Source organism: Brachyistius frenatus, unplaced genomic scaffold (genome assembly GCF_029030835.1).
Source record: "Brachyistius frenatus isolate BFR_SWC_R1_liver_20210118 unplaced genomic scaffold, ASM2903083v1 Contig_79, whole genome shotgun sequence".
In the NCBI taxonomy this organism is placed as follows: domain Eukaryota; kingdom Metazoa; phylum Chordata; class Actinopteri; family Embiotocidae; genus Brachyistius; species Brachyistius frenatus.
Window position 1 is genome coordinate 17665 of NW_027210678.1, and position 18340 is coordinate 36004.

General features: G+C 43.0%; 1 protein-coding gene across 2 annotated transcripts; it reads left to right on the plus strand.

Moving 5' to 3' along the window:
- Positions 1 to 1778: 1778 nt before the first annotated feature.
- nfatc4 (nuclear factor of activated T cells 4) lies at positions 1779 to 15306 on the plus strand. Of its 2 annotated transcripts, none has more exons than XM_069708964.1 (13): positions 1779 to 2621; positions 5166 to 5332; positions 6264 to 6773; positions 6870 to 7045; positions 8416 to 8578; positions 8831 to 8931; positions 9646 to 9747; positions 10106 to 10293; positions 10395 to 10535; positions 12112 to 12167; positions 12255 to 12381; positions 14309 to 14986; positions 15109 to 15306. In XM_069708964.1, the coding sequence occupies exons 1-13, from the start codon at positions 2432 to 2434 to the stop codon at positions 15177 to 15179; spliced, it is 2670 nt and encodes an 889-aa protein (XP_069565065.1). In that variant the 5' UTR covers positions 1779 to 2431; the 3' UTR covers positions 15180 to 15306. The 2 variants fall into 2 exon arrangements, with proteins under 2 accessions (XP_069565065.1, XP_069565066.1); XM_069708965.1 differs by having other exon boundaries at positions 5199 to 5332.
- Positions 15307 to 18340: the final 3034 nt, after the last annotated feature.

The following is an 18340-nucleotide window of genomic DNA, read 5'->3' on the forward strand; positions in this document are numbered from 1 at the left end:
GCAGTATGATGAGCTGCATTTACACCATGGAGTTTGGAAAGTGTGTTCCTTTATGATCGGACTCTCAACTTGTCTGGAAAAAACATGAATGTTTCATGATTACATATAGATGAACAACAGACATTTGTCAGGAAGGAAGTTACAGAATTTTCTCTCCAGCGCCGGTCTGATCTTTCTCTCACGCTCTGAAAACAGAAGTGACTCTTAGGAAAGTTCCAGTTAAACTGCTCCAGCTGTCGTCCACAAGAGGGCATCACATGGCAGGAATCTCTGCTTCAGGTTCCATAAACTTGACACTCAGCAGCTCCTCCTGTGTGGTTCACTCATCCATCATACCACCGTGTCCTGTGAACGATTTATTCGTAATATTTCTCAACAACTAAAACTTTCCACTCCGAGCGGTGTCCTGAGTTTAAACCTCTGAAAAGCTGCTCAAAATAGTTTTTTTTTTTACTTCAGGATTCATTGAATCTAAAACTTCACTTCAGAAAACCAAGTTACTGAATGTGTGCTCAGGCAGTGAAAGATGAGGTCTTGAGGCACCTGAGGTCTACGATACCTAAGGATAAGGTCTATGACACCTGAGGAGGTCTATGACACCAGAGGAGGTCTACGACACCTGAGGAGGAGGTCTACGATTGCTGAGGAGGTCTACAACATCTAAGGAGGTCCACGACACCTGAGGAGGAGGTATAAATGTTCGAGAAGCCTCAGATTCACGAGTTTTGACATGTTTGCTGACATTTACAGAAAGGTCAGAGGTCATGGAAGTTGGATGTTGAGCTGATATCTTGTAATTTCAGTCATGTAGAGTTTGTCTTCATAACTTAGAAAATCATAGATCATGATCTTCTCTTCTCCATCTGTGTCTTTGTATTTCCTCTTAGAAAATGGTGTTTTTGCTGCTTAACATAGGGAGCACGACTTCCCATGTCCTAACCACAAGTTCACGAGTTCCATTTGAACGCAGCATTTGTCACAAACTTGGGATGTTTCCCACTGAAACGTGTGCTCACGAAGGTTACGTCTTCTCTGAACCAACTGATCCGCCCTGTACTGTGACTTTATTGAATCATTGGATGTCCGGTTGGGTCTCACATGTGACCTTAACGCCATTAAAGGTGTGAAGTTAAATCCTGGAACTCCTCTCCAGTCAGTCGGAGCTGAAGAAGCCTTTTGGATCAGCGGTGACACGTCTTCAAGAGGTCCAGCTTCCTTTGGATACCTCTGTACTGACGATGGTGGTATCAGGCCTTACGAAGGGCAGCGGCCTGGTTGGTAGCACTTTTTCCTCTTTTCTACTACACTCCAGGATCCAAGGCCGGCCCACAGGACTCCCAGAGGATGACCGAGAGGGAAACAAGCCCCTGTCCTAACAGACTTCTAATGATTGTGAGAACCGGAGGAGGGGAGGAAGGAGGACGAGGCAGAGCAGAGGGGTGAGAGGAGGAATATGGAGCGGAGGCGGAGAGAGTGTGTTTATTTAAGTTTTTCGTCTCCTGACTCAGACAGAGAGCAGACTACTCAGGATAATAAGAAACAGATCTTTGGTCGAGAGGAAGAGGAGGGGGGGAGACTCGGGAGAAGGAGGGACAAGGAGGATTTGGTGGGATGAAAAGAGGACGGAGGAGTGTTGGGGGGAGGGGGAGGTGGAGAAGAAGAAGAAAGAGGGAGGAGTGACAGCCATAAAAGGGTGTCTGTCATGTTCACAGGAAATCGTCCCTCTTATGTTCACAAAGTGACTGTTAACGTCACAGCAGCCCTTCGATGGGGTTCAGACACACCAAGCTGCTTCACGTCCACTCAGGGTGGGAATTATGTTATTTTTGTTTTGTGTTTAAATTGGTGAAAAATTGAAAAGACGGGAAATTAATTTTAATGGAAAACAAGACAATCAGGTTTTAATGATGCAATAAGAGATAACAGTGGTTTATTAAAGAGAAACCTCCAGAGTAAGGGGGGAACAGGGGGGTCAGTGACTGACAGACAGGAGGTCCAATAGGGAATGAGTAACGGACCAACCGGAGCTGGGAAACCCACCCAAAGGCAATTAAGGGTAAAGGACGACAAAAATATTTGATAAACTTTTTCCTCTCTGAGTTGAACAGGAAGGAAAATGAAGCTGCGGAGGAGCTGATGGATGAAATTAAGCAGTTTGAGTCCAACACACTTTGATTTGGGCCGCGAGGTATTAAGTCTGGAAAACTTGCTCACACCGAACAAGAAGTTTTTATCGCGTGGAAAAGTTGCAGAAACAAACCAAAATGAAGAACAATTGCGCAATGACGCGCACATAGGATCCAGCTGGACGTCTGTGGATCTCTCCGTGAAGTGTTCTCTTGTTTTTGAGGTGCACCCAGTTGGTTAAAGTCTCCGTGTCCGAGATCAGATCGGATCTACTTCTGGATCCTGTCCCTGCTGCCGGAGGGCGATGGGGGCCGCGCCGGGCTCGGGCTGGGAGGAGGGCGAGTTCGAGTTTAAGTTGGTGTTTGAGGAGGATCCGCCGCCGCAGAGCCAGCGGCCATCCCCGGTCTGCACAGCCGAGCCGGAGAGCTCCGTGGCCGGGGAGGAAAGTGAGAGCGCCCTGCTGCACCTGGAATCCTGCTGCAGCAGCAGCCTGGGTTCGTGTTCACTTCACTTTATTGTTCAAGGACTCAGTAGGAAGAAGCTCTGAACCTGACCGGGAGTTTCACACATGTGTAACATACATGTACAGTGATGGGGCCTTCATCTACATGCCTGTGATAATCTGATGTATGTGTGTGGGTCAGTGTGTGCGTTTGAACTTGCATGCGATGTGTGTGTGCCGGTTTCCGTGAGCATGATCATATTTGTAGGGTGTGTTTGTTTTGTGTGCGTGTGATATGCATTCGTGTGCATATCTCGCTGTATTCCTGTTAGTGTGTGTGCATATGTATGTTTGTGCGTGTGTGTGTGTGTGTGTGTGTGTGCGTGCGTGCGTGCGTGCTTGCTTGCGTGTGTGTGTGTGTGTGTGCATGTGTGCGTGCAGCCCCAGACTCAATGTGTTTCTAATCAGCTGTGCGTGTGAGTAGAGTTAACAGCTGCCATCTGGAAAGGAACCTCAACCTCTGTGTACTGAACACACAGCACATACACACCTCCCTCACTTTAGCCTGCACACGCGCACACACACACACACACACACACACACACACACACACACACACACACACACACACACACACACACACACACACACACACACACACACACACACACACACATTTGTTTCCCGCCCACACTGGCATACAGTTGTATTACCACACCCAAGGCATGAAAATGAAGCAGTTCACTTCAGGTGATGGGTTTTATATTTCTGATTTACTCTCCTCGAACTCATCTATCCAACGTACAACAATGCCACACAATATTTTGAGCTTGTGTATAAACCATGTCTATTTGCTACTTTAGTTTAACTGAACAGTAATTGAATCCTCCTCATTAAAATACTCTATTGATAAATTAAGAGGACAAATTGATCAGAGTTTTCTTTCCTGAGTCTGACACCAGGAAATCTGTTGATAAAGCAGAGATCCACTATAAACATCAGTATCAATCCAGTTCAAATGATTTCATGATGTAATGAAGCCAGAGACGGTTGTGGTAGTGAAACTGCAGCATGATGTCAGGAATCAAATCGATGGCAGGAACAGAATCTGAAAATGATTGTATTGAATGTGGATCAGTGGAGTCATGACTTCATTCATATTAAAGATTATCCAGTAATTAAGAACTTTCTGATAAAAGATGTTCATCACGAACCCTCAGATCTGATGTGCGACCCCTGAGTGGGTATCCTTCTGGGCGTAGGCCTCAGGTTCATTTAACCAATCAGCATGCGTTGCCTACCGTGTCCACCAAACTGTTTTTTCCTGAGTTCAGAATATTTGTTAAATTGTTTAAATGAACTGCAGCAGCTTGACGAGGTGCTGACGTTTATGCTGCTCTGAGCGCTGAACATTCAGCAATTTTTTTAGTCGGCAAGTGTTGAAAATTCGACTATGATGCGCACGTCACTGTCACCGGCCGTCCAATCACAGTGAAGGAGGAGCGGGACAAACACAGTCCTTCAAGTTTTTTTTCTTATCTCTAATCCTTCATCATCTCAGGATGATGATAATGATGATGATGATGATGATGATGATGATCACTTCATGTCAGAGCTTCACCTCTGGACAGGATGAAGGATTATAAAATGTTAAACTTGGAACATTCAATAACTGTCAAGTAAACGGTTTCTGCTGATGTGAACACCAGTTTAATAAATGGGACATTCATTAACATGAGAAGGGAGACGTTTGGTAGCAGAACACCTCAGACGGATCAAGCCTCCGCTCGTCAGGGTTCTGACACCGGTTTGGGTGAACATTACTTTTTCAGGTTCAGTTTAGGACACTGAATTAAACATGAAAGTATTTTAAAAGGAGCTTTTTTAAAGGTAAGTTGTCATGGCTCATAAACTCTTCTAAACATCTAAATCTCAGTTCCATGTGAAAAACCCAGAAGAGTTGCTTCAGCTCTGCAGCTTTAATCACTTGGAAATATTTTTGTTGCCAGGAAACATTTGAATAGATTTTTCACCCCGAGCCTTCATTTATTGGCCGTTGCTGTTGTGTGCCCGTTTTGCCCAAAAATTGCCTTCATGTCCTGCCGCTGCAGAGCAGCAGAGATGGGTCGGAGCCTCGCTCATTACAGACTAACTACTGTTTGGCTGCGAGTGCAGGCCGACCGCACCGCGCCGGGAAATGTTGTGGCCTTCAGGGTTTGTCCTCATTTAAAATGTTGTTTGGCAAAATCCAAAGAAGTTTTATCGAGATCTTTTAAAACAAACAAATCATCTTTGTAACTGTCAAGATTAGCAGAAAAAAATATTCTTCGTGGCTCAAGATTTGGACTAGTGGTCCAAAAGTAAACTCCATGACCTGATGAGAATGTTCATTTCACACTTCACTTCAAACTGTGACAACAAAACAATGAAAAGGGAGAACGAGTTCAGAAGTAGGGTTCTCTAAAGCTGTGGGTTCTCTCTAAAACTTTGGGTTCTCTCTAAAACTTTGGGTTCTATAAAGCTGTGGGTTCTCTAAAGCTGATGGTTCTCTTAGTCCATAGTTTGTCACGCTCCCTCACTTTTTTCCTATTTTTAGTTCCAGACAACCACCTCGCTGCTTCTCATGCAGGTCATCCAATCAGCATCCCCAGTCCGCCACCGTCATCCAATCAGCGGGCAGGAATGCATTCCCCACCTCCACGAAGGGCCCCTATCAGAGAGTTCAGCGGGACCTATGAGAGCTTGCCAGCCCGCTCTGTACAGGTGAGTTGACCTTTGTGATAATCTGCAGGTTAACACATGGCAACTCAAAATGATTTTACATTATATTTTTATAAACATATTTTTACAACATATAAAGCGACGATGAAAACAGAGTTCTGTACCTGCAGAGAATTCTCACCTGAACGAGATGCTGCTGTTTTTTTTTTAGATGTTTCCAGTCTAGGAAACGGTTTTGTTGGCGACGCCTGGACGTCAGTCGATGACCTTTTCTTCATGTTTCATTCTATAAATCTGCATGTTGCTTGAGTGTACATCTGTTGTCTGTGCTGGAAGAGAGGAGCCTTTTCTTACCTGCAGGGTCTAATGCTGCAGTTATAAATTTTACTGAATTTCCCCACTGCAGGATTAATAAAGTCATATTTTATCTTCAATCCCTTTGAGGTATAATTGGGCTGTCTGAATAAACCGGACCTGACTTTGTGCTAAAGAAGCTCTAAAATCCTCCTGCACACAAACTGCTGCAGAAAGAGACCGTTCGGGACAAACTGCTGAGCATAGCACAGAGTTTAGGAGCTAAAGAGCCTGACATTTTCCTCAAGAGGTGGTGGAGACCAAAAACTGAGCTGGGGCGGTGAGTCACGACCCCGTTTCAACAGCCGGTACCGGCTCCTATCGACTCGACTTGATTGCTTTTTGGTTCAGTCTTCTGGACTTTATTCTGGACTTTTGTCCTCTATGAAACTGCCATGATGTCATCTTCAATGTAAAACACACATGCTGGATCCTTTTGTTGGCAACCAAATAGGAACGTCTGCACGTTCTCAGTGGACCTTGGTGTGGTTTTCTCTCTGACCAATCAGTGGTCTGCAGTGTTTTAGTCTTAGGCTTCTGTCCTGATCTGTGACTTGACCTGCTTGTTCGATGTTTGCCATCTTTTGTTGCAGAGCTAAGAAAGTGTTCTTCCCTCCAGGTTTCAGAGTCTCGTGTGGTCGAGTGCCCGAGCATCCAGATAACCACCATCTCACCTGAAGACACCTCAGCACCCACAGTCTCCAGCTACTGGGACATGGGCGGCAGTGGCTGGGACAGAGAGCGCCTCTACCTCCCCCTGCTGGACCCCTTTACTTACCGCGACAGATGCCCCAGCTCCCTCAGCCCTAGTCCCGCCTCCAGCCCCTCCTCCCGAGGCTGGCTCAGCCCCGCCTCCAGCTGTGACTCCCTGCTGGTGGAGGAGGAGGAGCTCAACGAAGCTAGCATCAGTTTTGGTGTCTCTCCGTCTTCGAGGCCCACTTCCCCAGGGGGTAAGAAGCGTCGGAACTCCCCGCTGGCCTCGCCCTGTACATCACGGAGAAGCAGTTACTCAGAGGAGTTGCAGGGGTGCAACCTGGAGGGTGGAGAGACCACCTCTCAGTCACAAGCCCCGCCCAGCAGCTGTGAGCTCAGCATCCCGCAGAAAACCAGGAAGACATCCTTGGAACAGGTAAAGATGTTGGCTGGTTTGGTGTTTCTCAGATGTTGTTTTCTCTCCTTGTAAGAGATGATTCAAACATATAGCGGTGAACTTCTTGTCTTCCAGCTGTCTCCCAGGGAGGTGGATCAGGAGCAGGCTCCAGGCCATGGCTCCCCCTGCCCACTGCCAGAGACCCAGACGACCAGGAGAGAGCCCCCCCCTCTGGGCATGGACTACCTCTCTGTGCCCCCCGCTCTGGCCTGGGGAAGAACCCGAGCCAGCGCCCACAGCCCACTGTTCAGGCAAGGACACACAACTATGATGATGGAAGCATACAGTTGTTCTCACTGTCCAGCCTCCACAAAAGTCCAACCTTCATCAGCCAAAACCACAGACTGTATATGAACATGTCTCCAATAGACTCCATCTGTAATACCAGTGAGGACCACTAGGGGCTGTCTCCATAGACTCCATCTGCCATCTGTAGTACCACTGATGATCACTAGGGGCTGTCTCCATAGACTCCATCTGTAGTACAACTGAGGACCACTAGGGGCTGTCTCCATAGACTCCATCTGTAATACCACTGAGGACCACTAGAGGCTGTCTCTATGACTCCATCTATATGACCTTTATTTAACCAGGTAAAATCAATTGAGAACCAATTCTCATTTACAATGATGACCTGTAGTACCACTGAGGACCACTAGGTCTCATTGAAAAAGCATCAAGTTCTCTCCTGAAATCCAAAGTCAGTAAATGTTTCCAGTCATCATGGTGTCATTAGATAAACTCATTCTGGAAATAATTTTTCATTCATTACATATTAGGACTCTGACACTGATATGTTTGGGGGCAGGGCTGTTTGATTGACAGGCTTGGGTGTAATCAGGTTTACAGAATAGGTGGGCGGGGCTTAGTGTCCTCTGTCTCAGTCAGTTCCGCCCCTCGCTCCTCCCGGGCTTCAAAATGGACAACATTCATCCAGGTGTTTCTGTCTGAGGGACGGATCCTTTGAACTGCAATAAAAATGGTTAAAGTGACATTTTACTGTAGATGTGGACACTCATGCAGAAGATCATGAACCTTTAGGACAGGGGTGTCAAACATCCGGCCCGCCAGGGGGTCCAGCTCTGCCCGCCGGATGACTTTGCTAAGTGTGAAAATGACAGAAAGACATAAATTGCATTTCTCTGAGAATATGGAGGTTTATGAGTACAAACGTTTTGTAATTTTTTTTAATCGATCCAGTAATTGCTTCAAAAACAGCATAAATGCGACGTCTGCTCCGGAGGCAGCAGCTCACTGCGAGGGAATCTGCAGAGGAGAGCCCAGGCAGATAAACAATGACCTGATGTCTGAGTTTTTGGTCTTTATGTTTATAGTTTATTGTAGAAAGACCTTAAAATAGGGTTTATCATCCAAAAACCTTCGTCAATGATTTAAACAGAGAAATATTGTCGTTATTATGCATTATTATGCTATGATTTTACTGGTCTGGCCCACTTGAGATGAAAGTGGGCAGTATGTGTCCCCTTAACTAAAATGAGTTCGACACCCCTGCTTTAGGAGATTCATCCACACGAGTAAATCACAACACTTCTTTTCATGTAAATCTCTTTATTGGGCCTGCAGATGGTTTTTGATCAGCTGAAACTGTGATTCTCCTCAGGTCGAATGCTCTGCCGCCGCTCGACTGGCCGCTACCGTCCCAGTTTGACCAGTTTGAACTGCGTATCGAGGTGCAGCCCCGCCCCCATCACAGGGCCCACTATGAGACGGAGGGCAGCAGAGGAGCCGTCAAAGCTGCTCCAACAGGACATCCTGTCGTTAAGGTGAAACCTGCCGACCGAAGGACGACATCATCTTTCTAGACAGATTTGTGCTGCAGATATTTGTGTAATCAGATGAATCGATGATGACTTTAACTTATCTGGAGATGTTTATATGAAATGTAGTTTCATGTTCAGCTGAGGTGGCCGCTTGGTTGAGATTGTGTTCACATAATACTGGAACAAAGTCTTCGGACACACGTTGTTGGCCTCCTCACAGTTTGATCTGACCAGCGCACCGTTCTCTCTCTGCAGCTGTGTGGTTACTCAGACAGGAAGCCGCTCTCGCTTCAGGTTTTTGTTGGAACAGCTGATGACCGATCGATCAGGCCACATCCTTTCTATCAGATACACAGGTAGAAACAACCTTATGACTGTGCTACCTTCTATTGTGCACTAATGTTCAAGGGATACATAATGTACCGCTGTGGCTTTAACCATTGCGTAACCAACCAACAGCGTCTGCTCATGTTGGAACAGGAAGTATCCTGTCAATTTTTCAAACAGTAACTTCCTTTGGATGAGAGCATCAGCTTATTACAGAAAACATGTCACTGTGAAGAAGGACAGTCATCTGAAGTCCAGTTAGAACAAGAAGAGGCGTCTGCGTACATAAATATTAATATTTGGCTCCACGTCTCGTCTCTTCATCTATACGACAAGTAGAACATCAGCAGCGATACGATCTGTTGGTATTCTGAAGGGTTTTAGTCTCGTGACATGATGAGATGAGATGAGATGAGATGAGATGAGATGAGATGAGATGAGATGAGATGAGATGAGATGAGATGAGATGAGATGAGATGATGGATGGATGTTCTTGAAAGTGATCAATGAAAGTTTGAACCCTGTCAGTCACAGCAGAATTGCGGCAGCCAGTAAAATATGATATAAATATATTTTAAAAAGGTGAAATAAGTTCATAAAAGTTGAGGTGACATTATTTATTTTGTCTGATCCAAAGCCAAAAATCTTCACTCTATATTTATCCCATTTCAGGACAGAGTTCACCTGTAACCAGAGTCACTGATTCCACATTAAAAGTGTTAAATTCAGACCTTTGTCGTCAGGGTGACCGGGAAGATGGTCGGCACCGCCAGTCATGAGAGCGTCCAGGCGGGAACCAAACTGCTGGACATCCCTCTGAACCCTGAGAACAACATGACGGCCCTGTAAGTCCAGGAGACGCAGAGGACATGTCTCCTCTTTACGTCCAGTTTAGATGTTCCAGCCTGCTGCTCTTCCTCCTCCTCTTCAGTGAAGCCATCAGCTCTTCTACATATTGACATTTTACAAAGAAGACGTTTGTGTTTAGTCGATGAAATACAATAAATTATTTAAGTTATTTTAGTCTTTAAAAATCTGTGGTGTGAAAATATTCCAACCAGTTTTTTTTTTAATCATTCCTGTGCATCTATTTTTTTTTTTGGGGTTGAAGCTACAGAAACTTTCTGTTTTAATGATAAATATAATAAAGTGCATATACGAAATCACCATGAAAGCAATAGAAATAAATGTTGTGTTCGTCAGCATCGACTGCGCTGGGATTCTGAAACTGAGAAACTCCGACATCGAGCTGAGGAAAGGAGAGACGGACGTTGGAAGGAAAAACACGCGTGTGCGCTTGGTGTTTCGTACCCACCTCCCTCTAGCGCCCCCTGTTGCTCCACCTGGGCGGGTCTTGGCTCTGCAGGTCGCCTCTCTGCCCATCGAATGCTGTGAGTGGCTGTTTCTTAGACATTCACATAACACAGCTACGTGAATGCTTGCTGGATATTTCTAACTTGAGGTCGTTGTGCATCTTTTTCTTCCTTCTCAGCTCAGCGTTCGGCCCAGGAGCTGCCCGTCATCGAGTCTGTCAGTCTCACTTCCTGTTCTGTGGAGGGGGGGGAGGAACTTCTGCTGAGCGGCACCAACTTCCTGCCAATCTCCAGAGTCCTTTTCATGGAGAGAGGTTCAGGTAAATGTCCAGAGGAGACAGAAAAGATGTGATCAGTCTGTACTGAGAAGGATAAACGACTGTAGAAACCAGAAAATCTAAGTAAAGTAAATAAAATTCTAATTTAATCACCAAATCAAATACACTTCATATAAAGTCATAAATTCAATGTTTCACTGTTTTAGGATTTTACAAACTTCTATTTCAAGCTTAAAAACGTCTCATGTAAACATCGACATGATTCAAGTGAAGACACATTCAATTTATCTCCATGAAAATGTGAATAATAGAATTACGCTATTTCTGTTGTCTCACTGTGAACCGACTAAGATCTGGATTCATACAAACTCTTCTACATTTCCTGGTTTGCAGCCTTTTTGTCCACAAGTGTTTATAATTCAGATTTAATATGAGAAAGTTTAAAGTGCAGCTTCTGCAGTAATTTCTAATGAAGTTGGAAGGAAGATAAATTTATTCATTACAACAGCAGCACATATCCCACTCCCTCCGCTCTGCTTCTACCAATCAGCTTGTTGCTCCTCACTGAGCTAAACACTCTTACAAAATCACAACTGTTTGCTGCCCTGGCTCCTAAATGGTAGAATGAGTTCCCCACCGACATCAGGACAGCAGAAACTCTGAACATCTTCCACCACAAACTAAAAACACACCTCTTCCTCCTTTACCTTGAACAGTAGAACTTTAGTATCTTAAAATGGAACTTACTGATAGAACTTTGTAGTTTGGCTTTCTGGAAGAAATTGTATTTTCTTGATTGTTGTTGTTCTGGTTTTGTACCCTCATGGTTGAAATGAACTTATTGTAAGTCGCTTTGGATAAAAGAGTCAGATAAATGAAATGTAATGTAATGTAATATAAACTTCTCAATTCTCATATTGTAGCTCATAGTTTGCAGATGAACTTGAGGGGTAGATTTCTACAATACAGGTGAGAAAGGAGCTTTTTAAACATGTAAATATAGTCCAAACACTCGAGGCTCTGCAGGAAAAAGACGGGTCGCTCACTTTTCAACACCATAAAATAAACTAATCAAAATAATCAATAAAGAAAAGTCGAACATGAATCAGATGAAATGATGCGATGACTGTTGAATGTCTAAAAACTTCATGAATGCAGGACAGGACGTCAGGAGGAGGAGGATTTATAATTTATTGCTTATTAATAGCACTTTAGTAGAACTTAAAATGGAACTTACTTTTAGAACTTTGTAGTTTGGCTTTCTGGAAGAAATTGTATTTTCTTGATTCTTGTTGTTCTGGTTTTTGAACCCTCATGGTTGAAATGAACTTATTGTAAGTCGCTTCGGATAAAAGAGTCATAAATGAAATGTAATGTAATGAAATTAATCAGATGTCACAGGAGTGAGGTTATAATTTATTGATTATTAATCAGTTAAAAATCAACGGCTCCTTTACAGACGACATCTTCCAGCGTTCTCTGTTTGTTTTCATCAGCGTCTGTAGACGATATATTTATATTCTCACTGAAGATATTTATTTTTATATCGCAGATATAAAAGCTTGAATGTAGATTTAATTTTCTATGGAACACACTTTAATTCGGTCTCTCCTGTCAGATGGTAAATTACAGTGGGAGGAGGAGGCTCACGTTCACCGTGACAACAGCAACGAGGTAAAGCAGCGATGATGTCATTCAACAGATACAATCACGTGATGATGTCGTCCTCTGTGACTTTCTGAATGTCCTCTTTTGTCCCAGTGTCTGCTGTGTGTTCGAGTCCCCGCCTACAGTGACCCGTCCATCAGCCGACCCGTGTCCGTCTGTCTGTACGTCTCCAACGGGAAGAGGAAACGGAGCAGCACTCACTGCTTCAAGTATCTCCCTGGTGAGTGTCCACCTGTCCATCTGTCTGTCCTTCTGTCTGTCCTTGTGTCTGTCCGTCCTTCTGTCTTTCTGCCTGTCCTTCTGCCTGTCCATCTGTCTGTCTGTCTGTTTGTCCATTATGGAGGTGGAGATTTTTGGAAGAATTATGTTTTAAATTAAGTTTGAACTTGTGGAAAAAAGTAATAATAAAAAATAATATTTAGTAACATTCAGACTTTTCATCAGCAGGACAGATTGATCATATTATTAATATTTCAGGACAGTGTTTACGTGTTAATAATATTATTAATGTTTCAGGATAGTGTTTATGTGTTAATAATATTATTAATATTTCAGGATAGTGTTTATGTGTTAATAATATTATTAATGTTTCAGGACAGTGTTTATGTGTTAATAATATTATTAATGTTTCAGGATAGTGTTTATGTGTTAATAAATATTATTAATGTTTCAGGACAGTGTTTACGTGTTAATAATATTATTCATGTTTCAGGACAGTGTTTACGTGTTAATAATATTAATGTTTCAGGATAGTGTTTATGTGTTAATAAATATTATTAATGTTTCAGGAGAGTGTTTACGTGTTAATAATATTATTAATGTTTCAGGATAGTGTTTATGTGTTAATAATATTATTCATGTTTCAGGACAGTGTTTATGTGTTAATAATATCATTAATGTTTCAGGACAGTGTTTATGTGTTAATAATATTATTCATGTTTCAGGACAGTGTTTACGTGTTAATAATATTATTCATGTTTCAGGACAGTGTTTATATGTTAATAATATTATTCATGTTTCAGGACAGTGTTTATGTGTTAATAATATTATTCATGTTTCAGGACAGTGTTCATATGTTAGTAATATTATTCATGTTTCAGGATAGTGTTTATGTGTTAATAATATTATTCATGTTTCAGGACAGTGTTTATATGTTAATAATATTATTCATGTTTCAGGACAGTGTTTATGTGTTAATAATATTATTCATGTTTCAGGATAGTGTTTATATGTTAATAATATTATTCATGTTTCAGGACAGTGTTCATATGTTAATAATATTATTCATGTTTCAGGATAGTGTTTATGTGTTAATAATATTATTCATGTTTCAGGACAGTATTTACGTGTTCATAATATTATTAATGTTTCAGGATAGTGTTTATGTATTAATAATATTATTAATGTTTCAGGACTGTTTACGTGTTAATAATATTATTAATGTTTCAGGACAGTGTTTATGTGTTAATAAATATTATTCATGTTTCAGGACAGTGTTTATATGTTAATAATATTATTAATGTTTCAGGACAGTGTTTATACGTTAATAATATTATTCATGTTTCAGGACAGTGTTTATGTTAATAATATTATTCATGTTTCAGGACAGTGTTTATATGTTAATAATATTATTCATGTTTCAGGACAGTGTTTACGTGTTCATAATATTATTCATGTTTCAGGACAGTGTTTATGTGTTAATAATATTCATGTTTCAGGACAGTGTTTATATGTTAATAATAATATTCACGTTTCAGGACAGTGTTTATATGTTAATAATATTATTCATGTTTCAGGACAGTGTTTACGTGTTAATAATATTATTCATGTTTCAGGACAGTGTTTATGTGTTAATAATATTCATGTTTCAGGACAGTGTTTATGTGTTAATAATATTCATGTTTCAGGACAGTGTTTATACGTTAATAATATTATTCATGTTTTAGCACAGTGTTTATATGTTAATAATATTATTCATGTTTCAGGACAGTGTTTATGTGTTAATAATATTCATGTTTCAGGACAGTGTTTACATTTTAATAAATATTATTCATGTTTCAGGACAGTCTTTATGTGTTAATAATATTATTAATGTTTCAGGACAGTATCAACATGTTGTTAAATATGATTCATGTATCTCCTGTCAGTCATTTTCAAAGAGGACGACCCGCTGCTGTCCTGTCCCTCTGTGCTGCCTGTGGATGGGGGGACAGTGTGTCCACCCAGGATGGACAGGACGTTCCCCCCCATGTCTGACGAGCGAGGCCTGGGCTTTCCCCTGCCCCCCTACCCCTCCACCTACTCCCCCCCCTACCAGGACGAGTTCCTCTCGAAACCCGACGTGGCGCTGGACGAGCCCGCCGGGTCCCGGGCAGCGCTGTCCGAGCATCAGCCCAGCTTCGAGAACCTGGAGCTGGGCTTCACAGAGCTCCTCCCCCCTCTGTATCCCCGCGGCCCACAGCCTCCCTCCCCCTCCCCGTGGCTGGACTCCCCCTACCTGTCCTCTTCGCCATCCCCCTCCCACTCCTCCTCTCTCAGCCCATTCCCTACCGGGAGTCCCATCTCCACCTCCCCTCTCCCTCCCATCCCCACCTCCCCCTACCCGCCCTACTCCCCCTATCCTCAGGAGGCGTGTCCCTCCCCTCCCTCCAACCACACCCCCTATCAGGACCTCTGCCCAGCACCCTACTCCCACTACGAGGGCTGGGACCCACAGGGACGGGTGCTGGGGACGGGACACGGGGGAGAGAGGGACGCTAAGATCCAGGAATGTCCTCTGGAGTTCAGCAGCTCTGCCTCCATGCACCACATCACCTTTGAAGAAGGTGAGATTGTTTTAAATGATTTTTTATTTTCCAGGAATGATGTTCAGTTCTGTGTGTACGATGTGGGTCGATGGATGAAGGTGAGGATGAGGATGGTGACCGTCTTTTGCTTCTGTCTGCAGTGTCAGAGTTCATCGGGGAGGACATCCAGTGTTTCCAGTCGACCTCACAGATGGACGACCAGCCGAACTGAGCTGAGAGAATCATTTAGATTAATATGAAAAAGGGGCGTGGCTACCAGTCACGTATAACCAGCGCTAACTGTTTTAAAGGGAAACTAATGTTTAACAGGTTTTCTATATAAATTATACAAGAAACTGCTTCAGTTTCGTGTTTTTTTTTTACCAAAATGAACCGACGAGCTGAAGGACCTTTAAATCAAATAAATGATATTATTTTATGATATATAATAGAACGTAGGTATCCAAATATATTTGTTTTGTTCAAAGAAAAGTAAGGAATGTGTTTTATTTAGGATTAACTCTGAATGTGATGGAAACACAGACAGAACTGAGGAGCAGGTTTTTCTCAAAACACCTTTTCATTGATTGATCAGCTGATTAATGATGTTCAGGATGTTTTCATCAAGTAGGTGATAGTTGAAGAGTTTGTTAGGAAGTGCTGAAGAACAGTGACACCTGGAGGTGGACTGAGGTCCAGAACCAGGACCAGGAACAGAACCGGGACCAGCTGTGATTTTGAGCTGTTTGGACCTCTTGAATCCCTGCACCACCTGAACTGAAAGGTTTTAAAGGAGTCGTCTGTGGTTTGTTGTCAGTTTTATGGGTTTGATGGTTCAGCGCAGCCTTACAGGAGCATGCTGGGAGTTTAAGAGCTGCAGCCTGCTGGGACAGACAGACGTGCTGCAGCTCTGTTGGAACCATCAGTCGTGAGATGAAGGTAGGTACACATGGAGAGAGGGAACAGGAACAATTCACTTGTTTACTTTCAGAGCTAAGACGGTCTGTGATGTCATCACAGGAAACCAAATATGTGTTTATTGATGAATGTGACACAAACACTGAAACATGTTCAACAATTAGACACAACATCAATCACAGCTATTGATCAATGGATATGTAGAGCTGAGTGTGAGAATGACATCATACAGCAGTGTGTGTGTGTCCATCTGTTTTATCAATTGACCTACTGAAACATCCATCACATAAAGTCACCAGGGGGCGCTATAACCTCAGACATCAGACAAAGAGCTCTGAGTCTGACTGACTGACACATTCAGCTGAGCTGAAACATTGCTGAGATCATCATGAGACTGAGACACCACAGAACGAGTGGAGAGCTGGGTCCCAGCAGACTGACGAGAACTGGAACTAGAACTGGAGATCTGGAACTAGACCTAGTTCTAGATCTAGAGATCTAGCTCGAGAACTGGAACTGCAACTGGAACTGGAACTATCCTGAGTGTGTGGCTGTAACACTAAAGATGACTTCAGCAATATTAAAGAGAGGGGGTTCTTTGACGTCATTATTGGCTCGCCAGTGATGCGGTCAGTGAGCATCACTGGCGTCCTGCAGGTGAGTCCTGAGTGGACGACAGGAGCTTCACAGCATCACCATGTTCTGCCTTGTGGATTTAACAAGAACCCAGAGTGTAAAGATAACAGAGGGTCGTGAGCAGGACGTCTCTGAGTCCAGCAAAGACAAACTGCAGCACAATCGGGGATGAACGAGAGGTCAGAGGACAAACAACACGAGTTTATTTACGGCGTGCAGCTGTTTGCTGCTGAGAGTCGGATGGTTTGGAAGGAGAACACAACACAAACACTGAGCTGCAGCGTGACCCTGAAGCAGCTTCCTCAAGCTGCTTCAGGAGGAAGAGACATGAACCTCAGCCCTGCAGGTCTGTGTCGACTCCATCAGTTGTGTTAAATCGTGTGTATGAATGTGCAGCTCAGTGTTTGTTGTGTTCAGGGTCACGGTGCAGCTCAGTGTTTGTTGTGTTCAGGGTCACGCTGCAGCTCAGTGTTTGTTGTGTTCAGGGTCACGGTGCAGCTCAGTGTTTGTTGTGTTCAGGGTCACGCTGCAGCTCAGTGTTTGTTGTGTTCGGGGTCATGCTGCAGCTCAGTGTTTGCTACACTCTTGACTCTGAGTTGGAGGAAACACGACACTGTGTTTGAGACACTGTCCTCTTTCATTTCAGACTATCAGGCTGCTGTTGTGCTGATGACTCCATCTTTGTTCTTCTGAGTCGGAGTGGGAGGGCCAACAATTTATTTCGTTACTTAAAGAGTAGGAAGACTCGATATGTAGAGCATCAGCAAAGCTTTCTGTGAGATAAACAAAAGCACAAAGATGAACCTGAGAAAATCCTGCTAACATGAACTCTAAATTTAAAATGATGAAGAGCAGCAAATTAAAACAAGACAAACACACATCCATCATGTTTATAACCACAATCTAAGATACATGTTTATAATCAAAAGCACAAATTAAGTTCTAATGAAAACTGCTGATTGACAAACTGTCTCGTTTTATTCACACTGATTCTGTATAAATGAATGAATGAATGAAGGCGGGTTGTACAGAACAAACCATTAAATAATCCACCAGACATCTGTTCACCAGCTGGTTTTATTGAAACATTCTCCAACAACACGGTGTGGTTTACACACTGAAATATAAAAACATGCAGAAGGACATAAGTTTCTTTTCTGATCACGAGTGTTTTTACAGCAGACAGAACCAGTCGACCCAAATGAAGATCAATATGTTTATTTAGTGCTGAGTGTTACAGAAGCTGTGATATCTCCTCAGATATCATGGCTTCTTTTCACACACTGAAAATACAAATAATAAGTGCACTTTAAACATACTTGTTTTGTTTAATAAAATCCACAATCTATGTATTTTCCACATATATATATTCTTGCCATTGATTGTAGCTTGCAGATATAACAGGAGTAAAAGCTAGCCTAGCATTCATGCTAACATCATGTAGACTGTTAGCATGACTTCAAGTCTTAAATCTTTGGAGCAATTAAAAATACCTTTTTTAAACCTTCAATAACTTCCTTTTAAAAGTGTTTAGACGTGGCTTCAGATATTTCCATACAGCTGATATTTATAATTTCTCTACATTTTGTCCGTCAGTTAAAGAGAATTAAATAGTCATCAGCTGCAGCCTTTTTATATTAAATTTGAAAACAGACTTAAGGCACAGCATTGACACAAATTATGCAAAAATCTAACAAAAACACCTCCCCTCCCCTCCCCTTCCCTCCTCTCCTCTCCTCTCCTCTCCTCCCCTCTTCTCCTCTCCTCTCCTCTCCTCTCCTCTCCTCTCCTCTCCTCTCCTCTCCTCTCCTCTCCTCTCCTCCTCCCCTCCCCTCCTTT